Consider the following 24,805-nt stretch of genomic DNA (forward strand, 5'->3'; position numbering starts at 1 on the left):
TAGAGTGATAAAATAAAAAGTGTAGAAAAGTTTCAGAATTCTTATGGCTTAACTAAATTAATAAATTGGTACCTATATGTTGGAATGAAAACATGTCTAAATTCCTATGTTACGCGTGTGTATCCCACAATGTTTTTTCATTAAAATATAAGAGTACCTATACCTACATGGGTCACCTTCGATTTTGCGATCAAAACTTCAAACAAATATTTACAAAAATGTACATACAAATCGTATAACAGGTCAAATGATTAGCACGATTTAACGTCTTTTTAATAAAACGGAGGGCGTCAAAAATACCGAAACTAAGGGTTTAAAATGGCGATTAAATGCGATGCTATACATGGGCACCGTATTATATGTGGGAGGATATTATAAATGTGTATATTGTACATGTAAACAACCATGTATGTTATGAGACGATGGGATTAATTTAGTTTTACGACCAGACAGCCTATATAATATTATTATGTTTTAGCACGGCTGTGTGGTTGCATACACCGTAATTATGGCTTTTCTCTGGAATCGTTAAATTTTGGCGGGACCAAATAATTTAATAAAGCCAAACGAAAAAAAACGTCCTATGCACAAAATTGAAAATTGTACCACTATTTTATACAATCCCTGCGTACGTGACTCGTATATTATTATACAATTGTATACACCAATCTATTAATTAATATTTTACGATACGAGCGAAACAATAAATTATGGATATCAACTCAAAAGCCGTAGTTGTCTTCGATGCCTGTACAATACATAGGTATAATAGACATTATAGATTATATAGAATATACAATAGTATAAATGTATAATTAGTATAGACTATTCGGAAATATTATTGTTTGACGGTTTTCCTTATGCACGGCACCATTTTGACGTCATGTACGCCGATATTATACGTGTGTCGTGTATCTATACTAACTGTGTAATTATGTAACTGTATACTCATACTGTATACTGTTTGTTTGTTGGTTTTAGAAATTTGTATGCAACCCCCTCCCTCATAATATTCTAAACCTCCCCCCCCCATCCCCTCCCACCAATTAGGAATTTTCCACTTTCACAAAACTATTAAACACCATTTGCATGGATTTATACGAACATTTTCAGAATTTGAATTCAACCTCCTCCCTAGTAATAATCATAATAATAAGCATTTTCCCAGTTACGGTGAGCCCGGTGAGGTCATTTTTAGATATATTTAAAAATATTAATACAATTTGTTGTTTTTGCACTTTGCAGTATAAAATATTTTACTTGACGTTTGAATTTCTAATACTAGGTGAGTTGAGTTCGTGTCATTTTAATTACTATACATTATTATATTCAATTAATTTTTGAAATACGTCCTATGAACACGCCATTGTAAACTCAAAATCGTTTCCCAATGATTTATCAATGCTTTTATATTTAAATACACCCGTCGCCCCCGTTGAGGCACACCCAACTCATTCGTCTCACTAGACAGTTTTTTAATACACAATTAGATACTTAAATAACATAGGTAGGTACCTATAGTGAACAAATCACAGTGACCAGTACAGTAGTAGGTACCTACGTGTTTTATATTTTAATAGTTATATGGTTATTAATATTTTATATTACTCGTCTAAAAATGTTAATTAAATCTAGATCCGTGTAATTATTATTTATGAACGATTTATGGATTTCAATATTGAAACAAATAAACAAACAAAAAATTAAGGAAAAACGGGAATTTTTACACAAAATTGGTTTTCGGCTATATCGATTTTCGTTTTTGGTGTAACTCTAAAACAAATAACCACGTATATACTTGAAACTATACTTGTAATTGATTTGTTGTAACAGCTTTACCGTGGTAACGCTCTCCTGTCCTCATCACTTTGAAAATCACAAGTCGTTATCGCTAACCACAAGTGTTTGAAATTTTAACCGTTGTGGCGTTAAAAAATACGTTGAATTAAAAGTGTACCTACCATAATTGTTAAGTAGGTACTTATTTTTTTGTTAAAATATACCTTTGTGGAGCCGGCAGTCAGATGCCGTCATAATCCACAAAGCAGTAACTCCGAAATAGGTACGTTAGCGAGTGGCTTTTTAAAGCATGGCTTTTCATCAAAAGGGCCCATATGAAATTTCAGCCCCGGGGTCTAATAGGTTCTTAATCCGGCCTTGGCATTAGTTATATAGTTTTCCAATGACTCTGTGTAACGACTAACGTGGTGTACAATTTAATAGGTAATAAATATTATGCAGAATTATATTTAGGTATATTGTACATTATAATATTATAAATTATAAGTATTTCATTATACGTTATAACGTATTTATTTATGTTGAATTTAGACACATATTATATGCGAATTAGGTACCAAACTAGTGAGTTTGTGTCAGGGTCTATTATTTTTTTTTAAGTAATCCAATCTTTGTTTAGTATGACGTAAATAACCAGTGGTAAGCCATTTTCAGTGGCGGATCCAGGGCTTAATTTTAGGAGGGGCATGGGGGGGGGGGAAAGTACAAAAAGTTCCAAAATTGGCTACAAAATTGGCTAAACACAGTGTAAAACAAAGAAAAACTACGGCGATTGGAGGGGGGCAAATGCCCTTTTTGCCCTCCCCCTGGATCCACCACTGGCCATTTGGATTTTAAAAAGTAATAAAAGTAATAAAAAAATATTACTTAAAAAGTAATACACTCACCGTTCTCTCTTCACTACCAGCTCAGCTGACTTTGCAGAAGATAATGACATCTTGATTCTTGACCCTTCACTCTGATCTCAAAATAGATTCAAACATAATCCAAGGTCACTTGGATTTACAACAATATGATACGACGACTAGGGAATCAAAATAAATCTAACAAAATCAATACTCTGCTTTGGCCTAAAGACAAACTCACCATCACACTAAATAACATATCACTATGGCCAATTTAAGGGTACACCTAGAATTGTCCTAGGTCGCCAACTTATCTCACATCCACAACAAACGACTAACCCTAAACAATAGATTCCGCCAACTTCGACTCCTTCTTTAGTTCTTCCACAGATTAAATTGAAAATTCTGTGGTTCTTCCCTCGAAACATCTAAACATAAATAATACAATCTTGCAACATAATATTATTATAATAAATTAATAATATAATGTTATTGTAGACTTGTAGTGTTGGCAACAATTAATGTTGTAGTGACGAACGACACATACTTGATGTTCTAGTCTTTAAGTTGCTCTGTGAGAAAAATGTGTAATGTAACACAAATATGAATAAAGAGACAGCGATGAAACTAACTCATATTATTCATATTAATCATAAAAAGAATTCTATCTTAAACCGTGGTTATTCGTCATGTATTTAATATTAATTAAATTAAGTGAACAACGTAGAAGGCAGCGGCAGACATTAGCACATTACACTATTACAGTTATTATAATATTATTTAATTGTTTCATTATGTAATATGAAGCGTTGTCTAGCGGCCGTTGTTTGTATGAGCGATGACGAAAAACACGCGATCGACGATTATCGTAATATATAGTGACCAATAGATGGTGTATGCAGTAACAAAAATAGTATATAAAAACATCCATATTTATATTATTCGAAACTGTTATGAGTTTATGACTGTTTGCTTGTTATGCAAAATGACAAAATTTTTAAATATATTCTAACAAGACCTTAAAAAAATTATTAAAAGCTTGATTTTAATACCATCATATATAATTAACTTGAAATTAACACAACAGATATAAATAAAAAATAAAAAAAAATGTACCAACACTAAGTAAAAATAAAAATCTCGAAATGTTTTAATAGCAAAAAAGAAAAGAAATTATTCTTGTAAATGTGTATAATACAAAGTAAGTAAATAAGTAATAAATAATACTATATAATCAAAGTCAGTGTGTACTTTTGGGTCTCAGATCACGTAATAAAGGTAAGTGGTTGAACCTAACCATTACCGGGTCGACCATTGTCCGAACAGTATAATCGCAGTGTCTTTTCAAATGTTGTAATCGTTAATTGCAACCTATTACGACACGCCACATTCGTTTTTTCAAACTAAGTGATTATCGATATTTCTACATTGTACCTTATTTTATATATTTAAGGAGTACCTATAGTTGGTATTAGCTATCTCACTACACGAACAGGTCTTGAGAACCTGGTTGCGTGAACCGATATAAATACATTTTTCAAAGTTATATTTTACAGGTCCTAGAAACTTAAGACCTGAGTTCATAAATCAACACAATCGAACATGATACTCCAACGTATATACCAAGGTTTATTAAATGTTTGAAATAGTAATAATATTATACAGAAACTATCACCTGAGTAACCCTGTACTTGGGGCTAGTATACAACGATCGAACCGTCCAGAAATACAAAAGGGATATATAGCATGTGATTATACAATTAGTTAATGACTACGCGCGAAAATAGGAACAAACTAGAATATATACTTGAGGGGTACCTACTCGGGCTACTGCCTCTAATTTATCATATCAAATTAAAATTAAATTTTATGACATTGTGGAGGTAATTTGAATTTTATTTTATAATATTGTGATGGTAATTTGTTATGTATACTTATATCTTGCAAGCTTATAAAAAATATAACGAATAGAATTTCTTACTCTTCGCTATTATTATATTTTTACTGTTAAAATATATCGCTATTTTTTTTTTTGCGATTTTATCTTTGCTTTTTTGCGGAAGAACAAAATAAATTAGAACTTGGACTAGAAAATTATCTAAATACGTTAAGCGTTATACTATTTAAAAGCACGTTGTAGTTAAGTGATGTAAAAACGCGAAGGGGTGCTGCAGACTGCAGTTCAGCAGTTGAGTTGCCTCACCACCGCCCTTCCTCTCGTTAAAACTGAGGTAAATACAACTACTTAAAAAAACGATTGGACCCGTAAACGTATTTGCGTCTTGACTCTTGACTATTGGTACACGACCTAAGTCAGTCACCATAAATATACACGCATTTTATTATTACCATTTACATAATGGTAAAAACAATTATAATTTATAAGGCACATAATATTATTATGTCAAATAGGTATGTAGGTAGAATATACATTATACATACATTCTTGTCACAAATACACAGTCTACGAGTTACAACACTCATGTAATGTGTTAATTATTTATTCAATATTTCAAACATCATATTATGGTGAATCTACTGTCTTTATGTAGGTACCTATATATTATACGCTGTTCCAACTTCCAATAACTAGCTGAATAAAAAAGACTGAATGTTTAACGCGAAATCACACTATACAGTATAATATGGTTATGAACACAGGCGATAGATCTTGTTACCCGTATGGCCATATAGGCCATGCAATTTATCTTAAATATTTTTAAATCGAAGAATTAAACATCAAATCATTTTAAAAAAAAATGTTTACACACATTTATTTATATAAATACAATTTTACATATATGATAGGCGATAGCAAGAGAAGTTTGTTTTCAAATAGGTATCACAACAATTAAAACTTAACAAATATACATATATATTATATAAGTATGCAATTAAAAACTAGACTTTTAAATTCTTAAGCAACACGTCTATTAAGCGTTTGTGTATAACAAAAAGCATGTTATTGTAAGTATATAACATATTTTACTATTTTAAAACTAAAATATTAACCATAAAATAATTTTTTTTTTTTTATGTACTTCCAGTAGATTTACATCATTTAAAATCATAATATGATACTACTATAATCATTTAAAAACAAATTACATAAATTAAATGTACCTGCCTTATAAGTTATAGGATATTATGTTTTTAAATTAAAAATTATAGCACGTAACACAGTAAATTGTATATAGATTATAGGTATTAGGTAATTTACCAAGTATATAGTCTTACATTTTAAATAATAGTAACTTATTCGCTATAAACCAAATTCAACTTTTCTTATTTAAATAAGCCCGCTTACATCATTTCTAAGCATAATATTCTTGGTATATCCGAAAAACTATTTTAATTTATAGTATATTATTATAAATTATAATATTATTAATAAATACCCAAATACAAATCGTACAGTATATCAGCCAATGTATACCTTTTCATATTTCATATTTTTAGGAAGACTGTTACAAACACAGTCGACAATTACTGCTACTATAAAACGTTGTTAAAGTTCAACATTATTTTGCCTGTTGCTATCTATCACATAAGATTTAATGTTGCAAGGTAATTGTGCACCGTCCAATTGGTTGGCCAATGCCCAATACCTTTTCCTCAGATGATATGCTGACGATTTAGGCTCTCGCTGTCGCGTAAAAACGCCTTTCTTGTTCCCTCCTACCCTTGTGACAGCTGAAAAAAAAACAAATTGTAATACTAGTGTATAGGTATTTTATGGAAGTGTATATACTATAGTTGTTGAACTACACATCGTTATATTTGGTTCCGTCAATATTTTAATATCTATGAAACAAATATAGTTAAATATAGTCAAATATAGTTCAACATTCAGTGTCAATATCGTAAGAATACAATTCACTAATCAATATTTCAAACGATTAAAATATACCTGCATTTATCTACACACATTGAACAACAATTAAAAATACAAAATATAATATTAAAATTAATGTATCCAATTAAAAACTGTAATTTTCTTATCTTATCTACGCTGCGTCTATACAAGGTGATTCTTTTATCATGAAATACTCATTATTTCAAAAAGTATTAATGTTTTTGTAAATATTTTTTTACATAGTTTCAAGTTCAAATTATTTTTTAAAGACAACATAGAGTTTTAATTTCATATTCCATAGCAGAATATTTTTCGAAGTATTTTGATACATAAAAATCGAATTTAGGACGAGTAGTTTATGAGTTATAAGTTTTAAAGTTTAGACTAGCGAAGTAGTGGACAGACATTTTGCGGGGTAACCCCATACCACTCCACTCCGCCCATCTAAACTTTAAATACTTATAAGTTATAACTCATAAAATACTTAGAAAAATATTCTGCTTTGGAATGTGAAATTAAAACTCTATGTTGTCTTTAAAAAAAGGAAAAAACTTAAAAATTATAAGGATAAAAAATATTTAAAAATATAATTTTTAATAAAAACGTTGTTTTTTAACAATTTGAAACTATGTAAAAAATATTTTCAAAAAAATTAATACTTTTTGAAATAATGAGTGTTTAATGATAAAAGAATCACCCTGTATAATTATTAATATTAATAATTGTTTTTAGATCCAAATACCAAAATGTATATACTTGGATTGTTTACGGATCTGGCAACTTAGTGTTATTATGCTTAAATATTTGACCAGTAAAAACTAAAAACAGAACACTACCTATACTGTAACCACCAAACGATTGATAAACAGGCAAAAAGTTAATGAATCAAGCATGTTCCGCAATAGTTTACAGACTGTATCTAGGGTTGACATGAAAGCAATCAACTTACTTTGTTCGGTTTTAAAGTCTGCGAAATTCCATATCATTTCGCCGATGAAGAAGTTTTTAGTTCGGAGTGTGTCGAACGCTTTGAAGTGTTCGGACATCAGTTCTACCTGATATTCTTCAGACCAAACGAACGAAGGACTCTAAAAACAAATCAAAACATCAACGTAAAAAACAATAACGTACAATTGTAAAAAAAAGTTATTTTACTGGATGAATATGATTGTATAACATTATGTTTCTCACGATAGTCACGGCTTTCGACTTACCATATGCAAACCGGCATACGAGTCAGCACCGTATTCCGTCATGAAAACCGGCTTGTTGTGTTTGGCGTGCCATTTGGCTGCTTCATCTTCTATCCGGCTCTGGATGATCTCCGTGTGACCGGGTAATGTGTACCAAGCATTGTACCTATTGAAACCGATGATGTCTAAGTGCTGACCCTGTAAATAACTGCTGTTAAATGCTAGAAATCATAACAACCACACTCATATCAAAATGAAGGAGTTCTATTATTTTTATTTTTTAAGCGTAAAAGAATAGATTGCAAGAAGAATTTTGGCCATAGTGTTTCCACTCACCAGTAGGTCAGTATCAAGTTCTGTCGCAATAGCAGCTGTTATGGGCCGCAAACCGTCTAAGGTTTTGACAAAAATAGCTACAGATCTATAAACAAAGGTACATATACTCAAGAAATTATATAAAACAGTCGACAAGAAGTAGGTTTACAGCCATAAAACTGATGTACCTTATAGCCAAAGTGGTATTCTAACTTAAATTAATAAATGTCTTATGACAATAAATAATAACGCAGAATACGAAATGTTTAATTTTTAAAAAATGATAAGATATACGAGCGTATTGAGCGTATTTGTCTTATTTTTACAGGGTAATTCACCAAATGGTAAATGGGTATAATATCTAAAACACCACTGCTTATAAGGTACATTGTACGCAGTGTTAGAAATGTATTGTGTGTAATGTGTTGTGAAACTAAAATTATTTTTCTAGATAGTGTATTTTTAAGGTACTTTTAATTGTTTATTTAAGGTATTTTAAAAGATACATAGTAGGTAGGTTATATACTATAGGTATACACTATACACCATTAAAATGTTGTGCTATCGCGAACATATTATAATAGGAAAATTAAAAAGAAGCCAAGACGAAATTAAAGCACAAGTGCAAAGTTTAATACTCTTTGCAATAACATTTGACCAAAACTACAACCACAAACTTATATTTGGGTTCATACTTCATAGTATAATGATAGTTAATAATTATAATTACTTACCGCCCTGTCAATGCTGTACCATTTGTTCAGAGCGGCAGTAACTGGGCGTGTTTTATCCTTAGATTTGACAAATTCCACAACGTACCTATATAGATAACAAAATAAAGATAAAAACATTTTCCTTGGAAAGTAAACAAGTGATTTTCAATTAAAAATGTCTATTCATCCATTAATTATTGTAATTGTATAAGCGCGCGAACAACGTGAGGTTATACGAAAACTATTATAATATATCAAAAATAAATGGTACCTAATGGAAATGTATTTTAAATTTAGTTCAATAAAAAACTACAAAATATAATATAATAATGGGTTCCGGGGACGGAGTGGCCGAGCGTATACCGTTCCGACGCATATACCGTCGCCGGTTCGAATCTCGAGCACGGATGGCTCCTCTCTGGGCAGGCAACTGTCTAGAGAGAGGGCCTGTCCGCCGCCATACCCCCGACCGGGCATGGCAGAAACCTAAAGGTGCCAAATTTTAAATTCTGCCAAGACCAAACACACGTGCTTACCAAAAACCTACAGTAACCTCCCCCACAATTAAAAAAAAAACACCCAATGGCCTAAGTGTACCGTTACAACCGTAACCCACACAATAGCTTATGGCCATAGTTGCAGGGCTCTAAAAAAAAATGAATTAATTAATTAATTAAAATAATGTCTTCATTATATTATATAATATGACAATTTATTCGAGAATACTGCGTAATTATTTTAACAGTTAACACTTATTATTTCGATAAGTATTTACGTTTTTGAACATAATTTTAAGTCATTATACAAAACAAAATGTTTTGTCTTTATATTTTTTTTTTCACTTTTTTGGATGACATGTATCCATTTTTAATTATATATACCATTATACCAAAGCAGAATATTTTCCTGAAAATGACGATGCACAAAAATCAAATTTTGGTTTAGTAGTTAATTAGAAATTACTTTTAACTCATATAATTATTTAAAGTTCCGATGGGTGGAGTAGAAGACCTATGCCATCAACTCCACTCATCTATGCTTACAAATACTTATAAGTTATAACTTACTATAGTCGATAATTCGATTTGTATCCATCAAAATATTCTGCTTTGGATAATTAACTTGAAAATATAATATGTCGTCATTCAAAGATTAAAAAATTGTCTACCTTTAACTAACGATAAAAAAATATAATTTTAGATTCTGAGCATAACAATGAATGTATTGATTTTACAATGATGTGTGTTTTTTTTTAATTGAATCAAGTTGTTGGTGCATTGTGGAGGTCAAAATTTAAGATTCCTAGTTATTTTTAAAAGCTCAGAGAAAAACATAAAAAAAATTAAGGAAACCCGTGAATTTTTGAACAAAATCGGTTTGAAGTTCATATGTTTACAAGATTAGATAGGTATGAAAAATATGAGAAATACAAATGCGAATTTTTTTTTACTTTACGCATTTAAATTTTGAATTTTGAAAAAAATTATGAAAGTTAAATTTAAAAAGGTGGGTAAGTGGATATCGCTCTGCTGTACAGTAGGTTACAAGTGGGTCACTGTAATGGATGGTGTTATATTCGAATTCAATGATATAATATCATTGTATTAGAAAAACGATTCTGAGCGAAAACGGTCAGTCAGCCTATGATATTACCAAGTATATTTGATGATATTATTGTGAATAAAGTATAATCTATTTACGTGGAGCCTTGTTTTAAATTTTCAATCCTTAGCTATAAAAGTTGAACATTTTATAAATTTTTAACTACAAAATAATTATTAAATTTAAAATTTGATAAATGTTGTCAAAATTTGAACTTTAAATGCTTATAAAAAAAAATTGTGCGTATGTATTTTTAATATTTTTCAACTGCTATTAGAACGATATATCAGGAGCCTTATATTAAATTTTCACGCTTTTTTATCCAACAAATAAAATTTTATTGATATTTATAGAAAAAAAATTGAAAACTAACAATGTCCGTAAACAGCTCAAAAAGAGTCAGATTATTTTTAAAATGTTATCGTGTATAGAAAATGCTAATATCGACATTCAGTTAAATGTTCAAGTATCTACAGTCATACGTTTTTTAATTACAACAAAATAAGAAAATCGTAACATGAGAAATCGAGTGAATATCAAATGTTGTAAAAATAGGAATTACAAACGCTCATAAAAATTTAATTTGACTTTCTTGTAGACATTTTTTTTTTTTTTTGACAAAGGTAGACAAACTTATAGATGATCTTGTATTACATTTTCAAATCTTAGATTTAAAAAGGAAAATTTTTATGAATTCTCAACTCAAAATAATTTTCTAATTTTCGTGATTTTTCCGTATTTTGACAATATTTGAACTTTAAATGCTTATAAATAAAAACTGTGACTAAGGATTTTTAATATTTTTTAAATATCATAGTAACGATAATCTAGGAGCCTTCTATTAAATTTTCAAGTTGTTTTACTCAACAGATAAAATTGTATTGATATTAGCAAAAAAACTAAAAAAAATGGAAATTGACAATGTCCGTAAACAGCTCAAAATAAGTCAAAATATTTGGAAAATGTTATGGTGAATAGGAAATGCAATTATAAACATTCAGTCAAAATTTCATCTCCCTACGGTCATTTGTTTTAGAGTTACGCTAAAAACCAAAATCGATTTTCTCAAAAACAGATTTTGCGTAAAAATTCCCGTTTTTCCTTAATTTTTCTTTTGCTTTTCACGTCGCTTTTGAAAACTACTGGGAAATTTTTACGTTTGACTCCCCCCCCCCCCAAAGTACCAACTAGATTCACTTTCCTATCAGAAAAGTTACTGTTGAAGAAAATCCAAGCATTTTTACTACCCTAGAAGGTAATGACAGACACAAAAATAAAAAAATAAAAAAAAACACTTCATTATAAAATCAATCAATACATTCATCGCTTCGCTCAGAATCTAAAAATATTTTGTAGTTAAAAAAAAAATAAAATATTCAACTTATATTGCTAATAGGATTGAAAATGTAAAACGTAAATAGGTTATATTATATAAATTACTTTATTGACAATAATATCTTCAAATATACTTAGTAATTACATAGGTCCGTCTTCGCTCAGAATCGTTTCTTATACAATGATATAAATCATTGAATTCAAATTTAACACCATCCATTACAGTGACCCACTTGTAACCTACTGTACAGCAGAGCGACATCCACTTATCCACCTTTTTTTTTTTAAATGTTGTTTTATAATGACTTCAAATTGTATTAAAATATTATCAAAAACATAAATATTTTTTTAGATAATTAGTGTTTACTGTTAAAAGTTTATACCTTGTAATATATTCCCCTCAATATCATTGATTATAAGATAGGATATTGTTTGTGCCACGGCACAATATGATTTTATTATAATTTCTTAATGTATAATGCAAATATTATAATGTTATTTATATCGACGCATTGATAACGCGCGGTTGTGTACATGTATTTATTAAATGTGTTTGGACTCGTAGCATAAAGAATAATTATTACTTATTCCTTATACTATGCTGTACTTGTATTTTACGGATTTATGTCAATGCAATCCAATGACCAATAGTGTGATAAGTTTACGGTGAACAGAATACAATTTATAATCACTGTGTCATATGTTGTGAAAAGTGTGTAGTTATTATTCTGTTTAGTAAAGGACAACGCTCACTTGAAATACGAATCGGCTTCTTTGTGATGCGATCGTGGCTCGTTTGCAATGGACCACATGACCACACTAGGTCTATTTTTGTCCCTCTTGATGAGTTCCGCTAAGCTCGTAGTATGTTTCTTCAATAGTTTATCAGAAAAATTACTGAAAATGTATACATGAAATTATACAAATACCTAGTTATTGATAAATTTAATTTAGAATACAGTATTGTTATAGATCTTTTAAAAAAACACAATATATTATTATTATTGTCAATTGTTCCAATTTAAATGAACTGCTATTCAAAGTCGAAACAATGGAAGATTACTAATCAGCCAATTTCATAATTATTATTATATAGTTGTATTGTGTGGGGAAAGAGTTGCACAACCGGAGTAGATATTATTGTATTCACACTATTATCTCGTTGTACACCCAAATCTATTTTCAAAAAAAAAAATTAAATTATTCGACTCTTTAACTGTTGGTTGTACATGTTTGTAGATAGCTGATTTATGTATGTCTCTGTATTCATTTCTTATAAAAAAATTATATCCCACGTAATATCATTATAGTGTTTGTACTTTGTACACGTGGATAATTACCGGACATTTTTATAGGACTATATGATACTGAAATTATTTAATTTTAGACAGACTATAAAGTAGTCTGTAATAATTAATTTTCTCACTCGGTGTCAACGCTGGGACATTCGTCTACGATCATTATGCCGTGTCTGTCTGCAAAGTCCATGATTTCTTCCGCGTACGGGTAGTGGGACGTCCTGTAAGAATTCGCTCCGATCCACTTGATGAGATCGTAGTCTCTGGTCACCAGAGCGTAATCCATTCCTTTCCCTCGTATCTATAAAATTCAACATGACCGTCCGAATTAGTTTCGCCGGTCCGTGCCCACACGAAAACGTGACGAGTGAGACAACTATGATATGAAATATATTACATCTGAATCTTCGTGTCGCCCAAACCCTCTCAAGTACGCCGGTTTGTTGTTGATGAGGAACGCCGTATTCGTCCACTTGATCGTCCTGATACCGACCGGTAATCGGTATACGTCGTCCACATTCCAAGTGGTCGAAAGCCGGATCTATAATATTCGGTTCAAACAATATAATATGTCATGCGTCTGTGTCGAGAGTTCGCGACCGTATAACTACAACTGTGATATAATATTATATACACCCACCATACGCATGTATGAACAACTATAAACTACAAATAATTATTATTAATACAATACAGCCGATCGGTTAAATTGTCACACTTTATTATCGTCACGTGATTTTCGTGTGAAATTCAAAATTGTATTATTGTCGCATTATATTATTGCTCTTCTTCACGGATGTATGATAATAATATATATAATATTATATACTCATTTTACTGTATATAAGTGTAAATACCTCCAACGTGTACATGTATCCCGGTTCTTCGTGCATCAAGTACGGCCACCAAAGTTTCGCGTTTTCGATTTTTATAATTCCCGACAGACCTTCTTCGTCGTTGGCGATCACGGTGAATTTTTCTCGCACGTTTTCATTGTTCAGCACTGTTATGGAACAATTTAACATTTCGCCACTGCTCAGCGATCCTCCATATTGTATTTTGTAATTAATAAGACCTAAAATATGACGTAGTCATCATCGAAATTTATCATCATCGCACAATTTCTAAGATATTATTAAAATAAAATATATATTTTAACTTAAAACTGGCATGCTTTTTTTGCTACACTTATATCTATCTGTAGTTATAAAAATTTTATATACAATCCATGATTAATCCTTATGAATCGAATTTCGTTATAACTTATAACTAATTTATTTGTGTACAAGTCGTGTTAAAAATGATTATATTTATTACCTATTACAGTTTACAGGTTTTATACCACGATTGTTATAACCTATTACTTATAATTTAATTTCATCACCTAAATACCATCCACCCACTCACCCACCCGTAACTTTTAAAATTAATTATTGTCATTCTTCGTAATTTAGACCTAACTTACGAGTATACGAGTATACTTTATCGAGTATATCAAATAAGTTTATTATATTTTATTATGACTCGACGAGTTTATAAATTAAATGAGAAGAACGATTTACTCCTATGTCATATATTTAATAAATACAAAAAAACGACTTTACCTACGCCATCCTCAGTGTAATTGGTCGTCACGTCAACATCGTCGATGTACACAATAGGTGTTGTGTACAAGAACACGGACCTATGTATACCGGCATAGTTGAAGAAGTCAAAAGTATACGTTTGTATGGTCTTAGGTCCAGTATTTCTGTATAATATAAAGTCACGATTATTATTGTTGTGATATTACGCATTTCAAAATATTATAATAGATTATAAGATTATATTATGCGACTGTGTTTATATTTTGCAATGAGCACGTATTGTCGTCGTGTACACAACATCGTAATATAATATGAAATTCTTGTTTGTTTTCTAAAAAAAAACACGGGTATACCTAAGCACAGAGAAAAATTACAATATCAAACAAGTCTTTGGATGTCGTTGCATTATTTTATATTTTATTTTATTTTCAAAATAAACCCACAGCACAGTCACAGCTATTGGGTGATGTTTATGAGATTAAATTGCATATTTGCATATAGATAACATATAGAAGTATAACGATGCGCAGATTATAACAAAAATACCATACTTAAATAATAGATTATACGTTAGGACTTGGGGGAGAGTGAGAATGAATATAATATCATATTATGTTCCTTACTGCCTTGTGGCGACAGGCATAAAATAAATAGGTATTCGCGTTATTCTTGCACACAAATATGTTCGAATCACAACTTTTCGGGGGATTGTTCTAACAAGGTCCACAGCACGTATAGGTTTTGAAACACAATATTACTATATTATACCTAAACAGTATAATAATAATATTATGTATTTATTGTTGAAATATCGTGTTTTTCAGCTATGGTGTAAAACATGTTTATAAGCAACATTGGGTATTACGTGATCGTTTATATCCACGATATTTTGCAAACATCTACGTGGTATATAATATAATACTCACGTGCTAATGTTTTGTAAAGATCCTTGTGGCACAGTCGTTGCTAATAAAACGTTATCCACGGCTACGGTTATTCTATTCAGCCGTCCAAACTTTAGATTAGCTGTTATGTCTCTTTGAAAAGGCAAATGGCCAATTTCGTGATTGAGTACTAAATGTGTATTCACCCACTTTAAATAAAAAAAAAAAAAATGTTAATGCCTCAGCCAATGAGTAAAAGTAATTTATATAATATGGGTAAGTATTATATAAACATTTACCTATCTAAGGTGCATGATATAATTCAATTATTACAACAGTATGACAGAAGCCAGTTTTTATTAATAAAATAAATAATATTAGAATATTACAACAGTTAACACCCACCTACTTATATAATAATTAATTTTATGCTCGATGATTTAAGCGTACCTATTGATAAAATTAAGAATAATATAATATTATGTTAGTACAAAGTACCAAATAAAAAATATAAAGTTTAAAATTTAAATATTAATTAGGTTTTAAAAGCGAACTCGCTAAGTGTAAAATAAAAACGAATTGCTTAAAAATTAAAATCAATCCGAATAAGGAATGGATCTGACTATCTAAATATAATATTATAGGTATATAGAAATATTATAATGGAATACTTGTATGCATTATTAATTTAGTTGTATAGTAATACTTCACTTACTACTTGAGCTGCGTAATTAACACTGCCAAATCTTAAGAAAACTCTATAACCCTGCTGCCTCCACGACTCAGGCGCGAAAAAACGATTTATCGTACCAAACCAAACCGACATGGTCTCTGATTTTCTTGTCCACCATCACGTCGTTGTAACTACTGGGCACCGGCATTTGGATCACTGGACCAGTCTAAATGAAAATACCATAATAAAACATAATTAATAAATCATATAATATAAACCATATATTTTACGCAAACACCTAATTTCTAAATTGTTATATCGGTGCCTCGGAGTGCTATAAAATAATAAATATGCGTATACTATATTTCACAAATCCTCCAAGACATTTCAAACAAAATTTATTATACGAATAATACCTATATGTGCAGTAATAATATTATACAAATATTAACCGCACCTGTTTGACATTTTATAACGGTTGGTTCATGTTTGGATCATCTGGAAATAGCAAACAGTGGCGTAATAACTGCGTAATATAATCACAAAATTCAAATTACGCTAAAAGGCGTTGTGTATATGCAATAATTATGCTACTTGTAGATAGGTACGTGTCGAAATACTATTATTTACACAGTAGAAATTTAGTATAATCGCTATTCTCCATTCTTTCGTCACACGATTTGTTAAAACATATTATTGAGAAGTCAGAATTGTGTGCACGCATTGTTGAAACGGGTTTGTTTCTTTAATCATATAATGACATTTAAATCTTTAAATCGTTAACCAATAATACAACTGTATAAAGCTAAGTATGATGGATCATGAAAACATACTACACGTATTTATTTCAACAAAATAATGAAGTAGGTTGTAAGACGTAAGTGCATGATATATATACCTAGGTATAAGCTATCAAGTAGGTATAGGCAAACACTATTACTATAAATACCTGTCAGAATCAATACAATTTTAACAATACATTATGTGCATTAATGTTTTTAATATTTGTTTAATCACATGATAAAATAGTATAAAAAAAAAAAACGTTTTATAAAAACGTATAAAATATATTGTGTAATGTGTAACTACTGCTAATTTAGATTCGAAAAATTATAAGAAAATAATCAATTGTAAGACTAATATTTATGTTTATTTAACGATTGAGATAAGTACCTATATATTTGAATTTATACACATAATTTGTAATACATATTATATTGGTTGTTGTACACTTGTGCCCATCTTGTACCTACCTAATTAATAAATTACATATTATCAATTTACCAATACGATTTATAAACAGCACATCAAACTATAATGTGCCTACATCAGTACGGCATATGGGTACATTATATATTATGTTGTATTTATGTCGCTGCAATGTCTTATCCATTTAGTGAAATTTTTTACACTAAACAATACTAATAATTTAGTTATTTTCGTTAAGAAGAGGATATCCATATTATCTCGAATAATACATATGTTACACAATGTGACTTTTGGTGCAATGGATACATGTTTTATGCGATATGGAATATGGATATCCTACGCGTATTGCGTGCAGTGTTGGGAATTATCTAGATAAGATTTTTTGAAATAAATTATCTTTTAAAGTATCTAGATAATTATGTTACGATTTATCTAATGTTTAGCTTAGATAAAAAATGGGCTTATCTAGATAAATATTATAGTGCTCCTACAAAATTATAAAACTTATGTTACTAAAATTCTAATATAATATAAATTATTTATAAAATTAGAAGAATATAATTCTTGTTATTATTGCCAACGACAATATTACGATAATACGAGAACCTGCATGCAGGGCTTGCATTACGCATCATTCTCTACTAGCTATAATATTAAAATCAATTAGGTATAGGTTTATTTCGCCATCAATTTTAAAAATAAATTAAAATTAACTTCGTAGAACTGTATTTCAAAGACTCAATTCGTTGTCATTATAAATATTACGTCATTATATTGTTATAAATCTAATATTACAAAAATACTAAAAAACAATAAAAATAAGTGTAAAAAAATGATATTTATATAGATAAATGTATTGTAGTATTTATCATTATCTAGATAAATTACATTTATGTTATCTTTATTTTTATCTAGATAATTTTTTAGTTATCTATTCCCAACACTGAATTTGCGTGTAATTATTTAGTGTAAGCCTATTTATTACTATTTCATAATTCATAGTAGGTATGATAGCCAATTGGTATATGCTAGATCAACTGAATCCTATTTGTTTATTATAAATAAATTATAATCAATTACAATATAGGTATTATATGTACCTACCTACCTACGTTGTTTTTAATAATTCATATTCGTTTTCTAGTTCTAGCATTTGAGCTGCACAGCATTGTCGTATTATTACACTATATACACTATACACGATGTACCTGCGGAAAACGGCGACTAGTGTGCCACTTGCGTTCGTCTGACTTATAGGTAGGTATACAATACAAGAGACGTCTAAAGTGCACGTGGTCTCGTGCAAAGCAATATAGTTCGTACCTATAGTAGGTACATCAGTATTCAGTTTATTATAATATTATGTATATAAACTTATATTCACAACGTTATTCAGTGCGACAGGCACATAAGGCGCAGTGTATTATACGGCAATTAGATATGCAGGCATAACATATTACAGTGTTATGTATACTGCTGAATGTCCAAACAATAATGGCATTTACTAATTCCATTATATGGCATAGGATTGTTTTTGCTTCGAGTAAATACATCATCATATATGTATTATTATTGTTACTATAATGATTTTACGCATTTAGTGGATATTTATTTAAAAATTTACCATCAATACTAATTAGCCGCTATTAAATAAATGTATGGACAAAGATATATTTTTTGAATAAGTAATTTTGAATTTTAATTCTTCTAGGACCCATTTTCGATAAAAATAAAAATAAATGAACACTAGTAATAGGTATTTTAGGCAGTAGGCTGCAGATTATATAATAATTAGTATTTAATGTAACCAATTTAACCAATATAAATATGTATAATACAATTTTGTAGACACGAGACTAGGAGAACTCGTGAATTATGAAGAACATGCATAGTGCAGTCAATTTGATCGTCATTAAATCAGAAAAAAAATCTTTGTACTTTTCAAAAAAGCCCATATTTAAACGTTCCCATTAACACTAATTAATTGGTACCTGAGAAAAAAATAAAAACTACATATTGTTTTAACAGAATAATAAAATATTACGCAGAAACTAATCAAACAATGTAAACAAATAGGAAACGTGTATGATTTTGTGCATATTGCATGTTTATAGAAAGCAACAATATTATAGTATAATAAATAACTACTATGATTTATGAAGTTCAGTCTTGCAGCGTAGTATCAACTCTAGTTATAGACTTTAACAGCTATAATTTATTTTTATAATCTCATAGTTACAAAAATGTTCAATAGCTAGTTAATTTATTAGATTTTTTTCTAATTTTACCATAATATTTTATGAAAATCAAATTATAACTGTCACAAGTATAACAACTGAAATAATAGTATAATACCTTTATAGGTAGGTACCTACATTACCTACAGTATCTACATTATGTGTATTACAATATACTAATACTAAAATACATATTGAACTAAAATTAAAAACATACCTTGCTTAGGTCTTTCATGTACCAGCGTTCCTTGAAACCGACGAGGGGATCGGGAAGAGATAGTCTGAAATTCCACATGCCATCCAGCGATTTGACTTCCCGAGATTCGGACTCTCGTGGGTACAAAATACCTGCGGTGTTCCCACATGTCACCAAAGCTGAGACGCAGACCATTAGACTAGCGCACCACATAATGGCTGACATATAATAGTAGCGTGGTTCTATACAAAATATAAAACAATGCTATTATTTTAATTGGGTGACAGCAAAAAATATGTAATTGCAAGTCTAATCGTCCCTGTGGATTTTTGTTTCAAAAAAAATATGACTATACCTCTATATAATATTGATACAATGATGAATGATGAAAATGTATACAGGTACGTTTAATAGATATATATTATACAAATAAAATTATGACCAAAATTGACAAACTGGTTTTCGTTAATATCAAATAGTTCTTTTGCGTTTTTATAATAATCATCCCGCCGTAATTTATATCATATCGAAACTGGTTTAAAGAGCGTAACAAATATAAATATATATATTTATTTATGTAGGTACTATATGTACTGACCGGAGAAAGAAATGAAAAAGAAAAAAAAAATTAAGTCTTCTCGGAGGAAACGCGTACGGGAAACACGACCATAATCATTATATAGTATCAAAACGTATTGTGGGACAATTAAAAAATTATGTCGATATATGCTCATCTCATACCTAATATGATTTTCCCCTTCCCGTCCACGTCGGCTATCTACTAAGAGAATTCGACCTGATGCCGGCTGACTTACAAAGAAATCCAGTGTCCTATGCTTTGTATATGTGGTTTATGATAAATATTGTTTGTACTCTATGAATTTCACACGATTATCGCCGCAGCACGAACTTTCTAAAACTATACACAATAGTCCATTTTTCTGTTTATAATTTTCTATTTTCGTTTAAAATGGTATTATATGCTTTGGACACTGAGGTGTACGTTTCCACTGGATTCGTGATATTTAATTTATTTTGAAGAAAAACTTGTTAGCCGTATTAGACAGCTCTAAGGCGTGCCTTATAAAGTATAGCTGGTAAGTACCTGCTTAAGACTTCACTGAAATTGCTGTTATCAGAATATTGAACTACCTATATACCCAAACTATGTAATGATATTACATGTTATACTACTTAGGTACTCAACTTTTATTTAAATTAAACGAATAGGAGTAAAACAAAATTAAATGCTAGTTTACCCAGCAAATGTGAGATAAAAAATAATATTAATAACATACCAATCATTTGAAAATTTAATAAGTGTATAATTTAATTTAATCATATATTATAGGTACCTACCTTATATACATATATCGTATATTTAATCCAATTAAATTCCACTTTCACTTCTACTATTGTAAAATCATTGACTATATTATTTTTATTGTATATAATAGGATGCATATACTGAATAGTGTTTATTGTAATAGAATCTTGAAATAATGGATTAAGCAGATTAAAATTGGAATAATAAATTGAGTGCCTATAGGTACCTATTATAGGTTTCATCATTATTAAAATAATTTTCTTTTACATATACCTATTACCTATGTAATTAGTATTATAAGACACGGGTACATATTGTATAACAATGAATAAGTTTATTATTATAGTTTACTATATACAACCAATGATTATAATTGGATAATTGCAGATATAGGTAAGTACTATGTGTTTTTATGGTATACCAGTCAGGTGATTTAATTAATAAGCGGCTATTCCGTGACATATACTGGAAAAGTAACACATGTTTAAATTACAAAAAAAATTTCTCATATTTGTATTCGTGATCGGTAAAAATAAAGTAATTTAATTTGGTTCAATGTCCTACTAATATGTAGTTAGTAAATTTACTACTTATATCATTGTAATAACAACATTAAATCGTTGTTTGTATAAGGCTATAAACAATAATATAATATACCATAACATATTATGTATACATTAATAGTTTAGGCGCGTAGTAATACTATTATACTATACAAATTTTATATATTTAACAAATTAACATATTATGACCTAAAGTGTAATGCTTTGATAAGTTTTTATGTGTTCGTTATGAATCATAACTTATGATGTACCTACGTCCTACACATTTGAACATAAATATATAAGCTTATCGGTAGGTATTACCTCGGAAGTGTTTAATTCTAAAAATTTAACGATGTAACTTTTTTAACAGGGTCTTATTATAATAGATGTAGGTCATTGAATAATACATTAACACTTTAAGTAAACAATTTAACAATCGTATTTATTTTATTTATTTATATTACTTTGTTTAACAAAACATAACTCTCTTTTTCAGTAAATCGTTGACTAGCTGCTTCATTGCCTAAACGTAAATAAAATATTATTATATTCTACATAAAAGAGTATGATTTTACTTTTGACATCATATAATATGTAGGTACTACAATAAAAGCATAATTTACAAACTAAATATTAATTGTTTTATCGAAGATAATATTTTAATAAGGTAAATAATTAATAAACCTATTTTAGTATTTTATATTGCACATACATATTATTTAATTTTTCTTCAATTGTATCTGTTAATATAAAATAAATTTTATAAATTGAAATTCTTCAATTCAGATAACTATTCTGTGTGTATTCAATTTGTACCTATATGGTTATGAACTATACAGGGTGTAACAGAATGACCTGACCAATTAAAAATTAATAATTAATGCTAGTTAAACTTGTGAACAAAATTATGAAAATTACACGGACAGTAAATTATTTACTTTGTCTGAAAATTACCAAAAAGAATATGTTGAAAAAATATAAAAACATTTGTTTCAAATTCATTTACAAAAAAAAGTATTGATATTTTAAAAATTGCAAAACATAAACTACTTTATTTAAATTAACGTTTTTACCATTATCATTTTTCTAAAAACTAGATTTACAAATTGGATATTTTTAATTTTTCAAAAAAAAAGAATTACCTAAATTAATTTTTTTTAATTTCATCATTAAAAATTAAAAACAAAAAATTGTATACTGTTCTAGTCACGAAAGAATCTATACATTATATACATTATCAACGTGTCCTCTCGCACACTACAACAAATAACACGTCGATTAAAAAATAACTGGTCTACAGACCTCCTAAAATAGGAAAAAAAATTTCAGAGATTCTGTTAATGAAAGGTCTCCTCGTCGTGTGATCGTGTTTGTATATACATTTCTATGTTATCCTTATTATTTATTGTTTTTATTTTATAAACAAATTAAATACATTTAGATAAAAAAAAATAAAAAATACATAAAAAAAAGTTTAAATATTGATTAGGACAAATTAAAATTATTTCATTTGTCAGGTCATTCTGTTACACCTTGTATATCGATTTAAATTAATCGTTGAATCTTTATGTTGCATTGTAACTATATCTACCATTATCAAAAATCTATAATATTTTAATTTTTATATAAACACGATTATTATGGTAAATAAACTACTTAATAAATAATAATAACCAGTGCATAAACTATAGAATACAAAATATGTGGATTTTAAGATAAAATATTTGTATCTATATAATATACCAAAATTAATTAAAAATGCATAATATTCAATTGTTAGTACCTGTTACTATTAAACAAATTTTTTAAAACTTATTTTAATTTTCAATATAAGAATACATTAACTAAAATTATTATGTTGTTTACCTACTTTTGACTATAACAGTATTGGGCGTTGGAACATAAAATAAATCATAAATAATAACTAATAATTATATTTGTAATAGTTTTATTATTACCTCTAAGATGATTGTATAGTTATTGTCAACAACATTTACTCGATTGTAAATAAAAATAAAATCAGTGTGTTAAAACAATTTAACAATTTAATAAATTTAATAAATTATATTATAAAATATAAAGTAAAAAAGAAAAAAACCATTAGCATATAGATATAATTAACACTATTATTTTAGTCTTGAAACAAAAGTAAATAATAACAATAATATGATTATGAATTATTTTAAATTTTCAATAAGAATTGTGTTTAGAATACGAATGTCTTCACCACACTGTCTGCAGTAACTAACATACCGTCGGTTTTAGCCGGCAGGACTTATCACGAAAGTGGGTTGCATTAGATATACGTTCAACGTGCGCACGCGCCAATAAACTTTTATCGTAAACATGACGCGATTGTATCGTTTTTCAAAACCGTATCAATAATTCATACACTCAACTTGATAGTTATAATCATATATTTAAAATATTGATTGATTATTGTTTTAAACGGACTTACAAAATATAGGTATAATACCCAGCGAGCGTACGTGTAGTTGGATAAAATCGTTATTTTATACCTTTTGTACAAATTAAAAATATTGGCACACAACTAGATTATTAACTATAAGTATATATTTATATATACATATTATACACATAAATATTTAAAATTTCAACTCTAAATTAATACTATAAAATTATTATGCGTATTGTAAGTAGTTTAGAAAAAAATACTTATAATATTGTGTAGGCTTACAAGTAAAACGCGTTTATTTATAACAATTAAATTAAATTTTTATTACTAAGATGATATTTTAGCCCTATAGGCTATAATAGGTATAGACAATATTTCAATAATTTATATGCATCTATAGAAATTGAAACGATAATATTTAACTCTTGGTCTGAAGTTAGTGTTAGTATCAATTACATTTTGAAAATAAATGAGAGAGGTAAGTGTAGGTACAGTGACTATTAGAAATTAATTAAATTAAATATTAATGCAATTTAAAATAGGTACTTTTTAATCAATATTTAAAAGCAGGAACCTATACTATATTATAAACACAATACCTACGTAAATATACATATTAGGTATATTAGATAATATAATATTATATAAATTATGTGATATTATAATTCAGTTTATAATATATTTATAATATAAGTTACATAATGGATATTTGAACAGATTAAAAAAACTTTTATACCCCCATCAACCCAAAATATTTATTTTATACTTAAACAAC

General features: G+C 28.7%; 1 protein-coding gene across 1 annotated transcript; it reads right to left on the bottom strand.

The window, feature by feature from the left end:
• Positions 1-5,389: 5,389 nt before the first annotated feature.
• On the bottom strand, positions 5,390-23,865 carry LOC132949028 (beta-glucuronidase-like). The gene is given in 14 exon segments (XM_061019777.1): positions 5,390-6,338; positions 7,451-7,589; positions 7,716-7,892; positions 8,031-8,115; positions 12,413-12,556; positions 13,086-13,258; positions 13,355-13,498; positions 13,815-14,032; positions 14,562-14,707; positions 15,470-15,636; positions 16,143-16,223; positions 16,225-16,326; positions 19,764-19,984; positions 23,573-23,865. Coding segments are annotated over 13 exon segments (1,965 nt in total). The 5' UTR covers positions 19,968-19,984; positions 23,573-23,865; the 3' UTR covers positions 5,390-6,153.
• Positions 23,866-24,805: the final 940 nt, after the last annotated feature.

This window comes from Metopolophium dirhodum, chromosome 7, assembly GCF_019925205.1.
Source record: "Metopolophium dirhodum isolate CAU chromosome 7, ASM1992520v1, whole genome shotgun sequence".
Classification (NCBI taxonomy): domain Eukaryota; kingdom Metazoa; phylum Arthropoda; class Insecta; order Hemiptera; family Aphididae; genus Metopolophium; species Metopolophium dirhodum.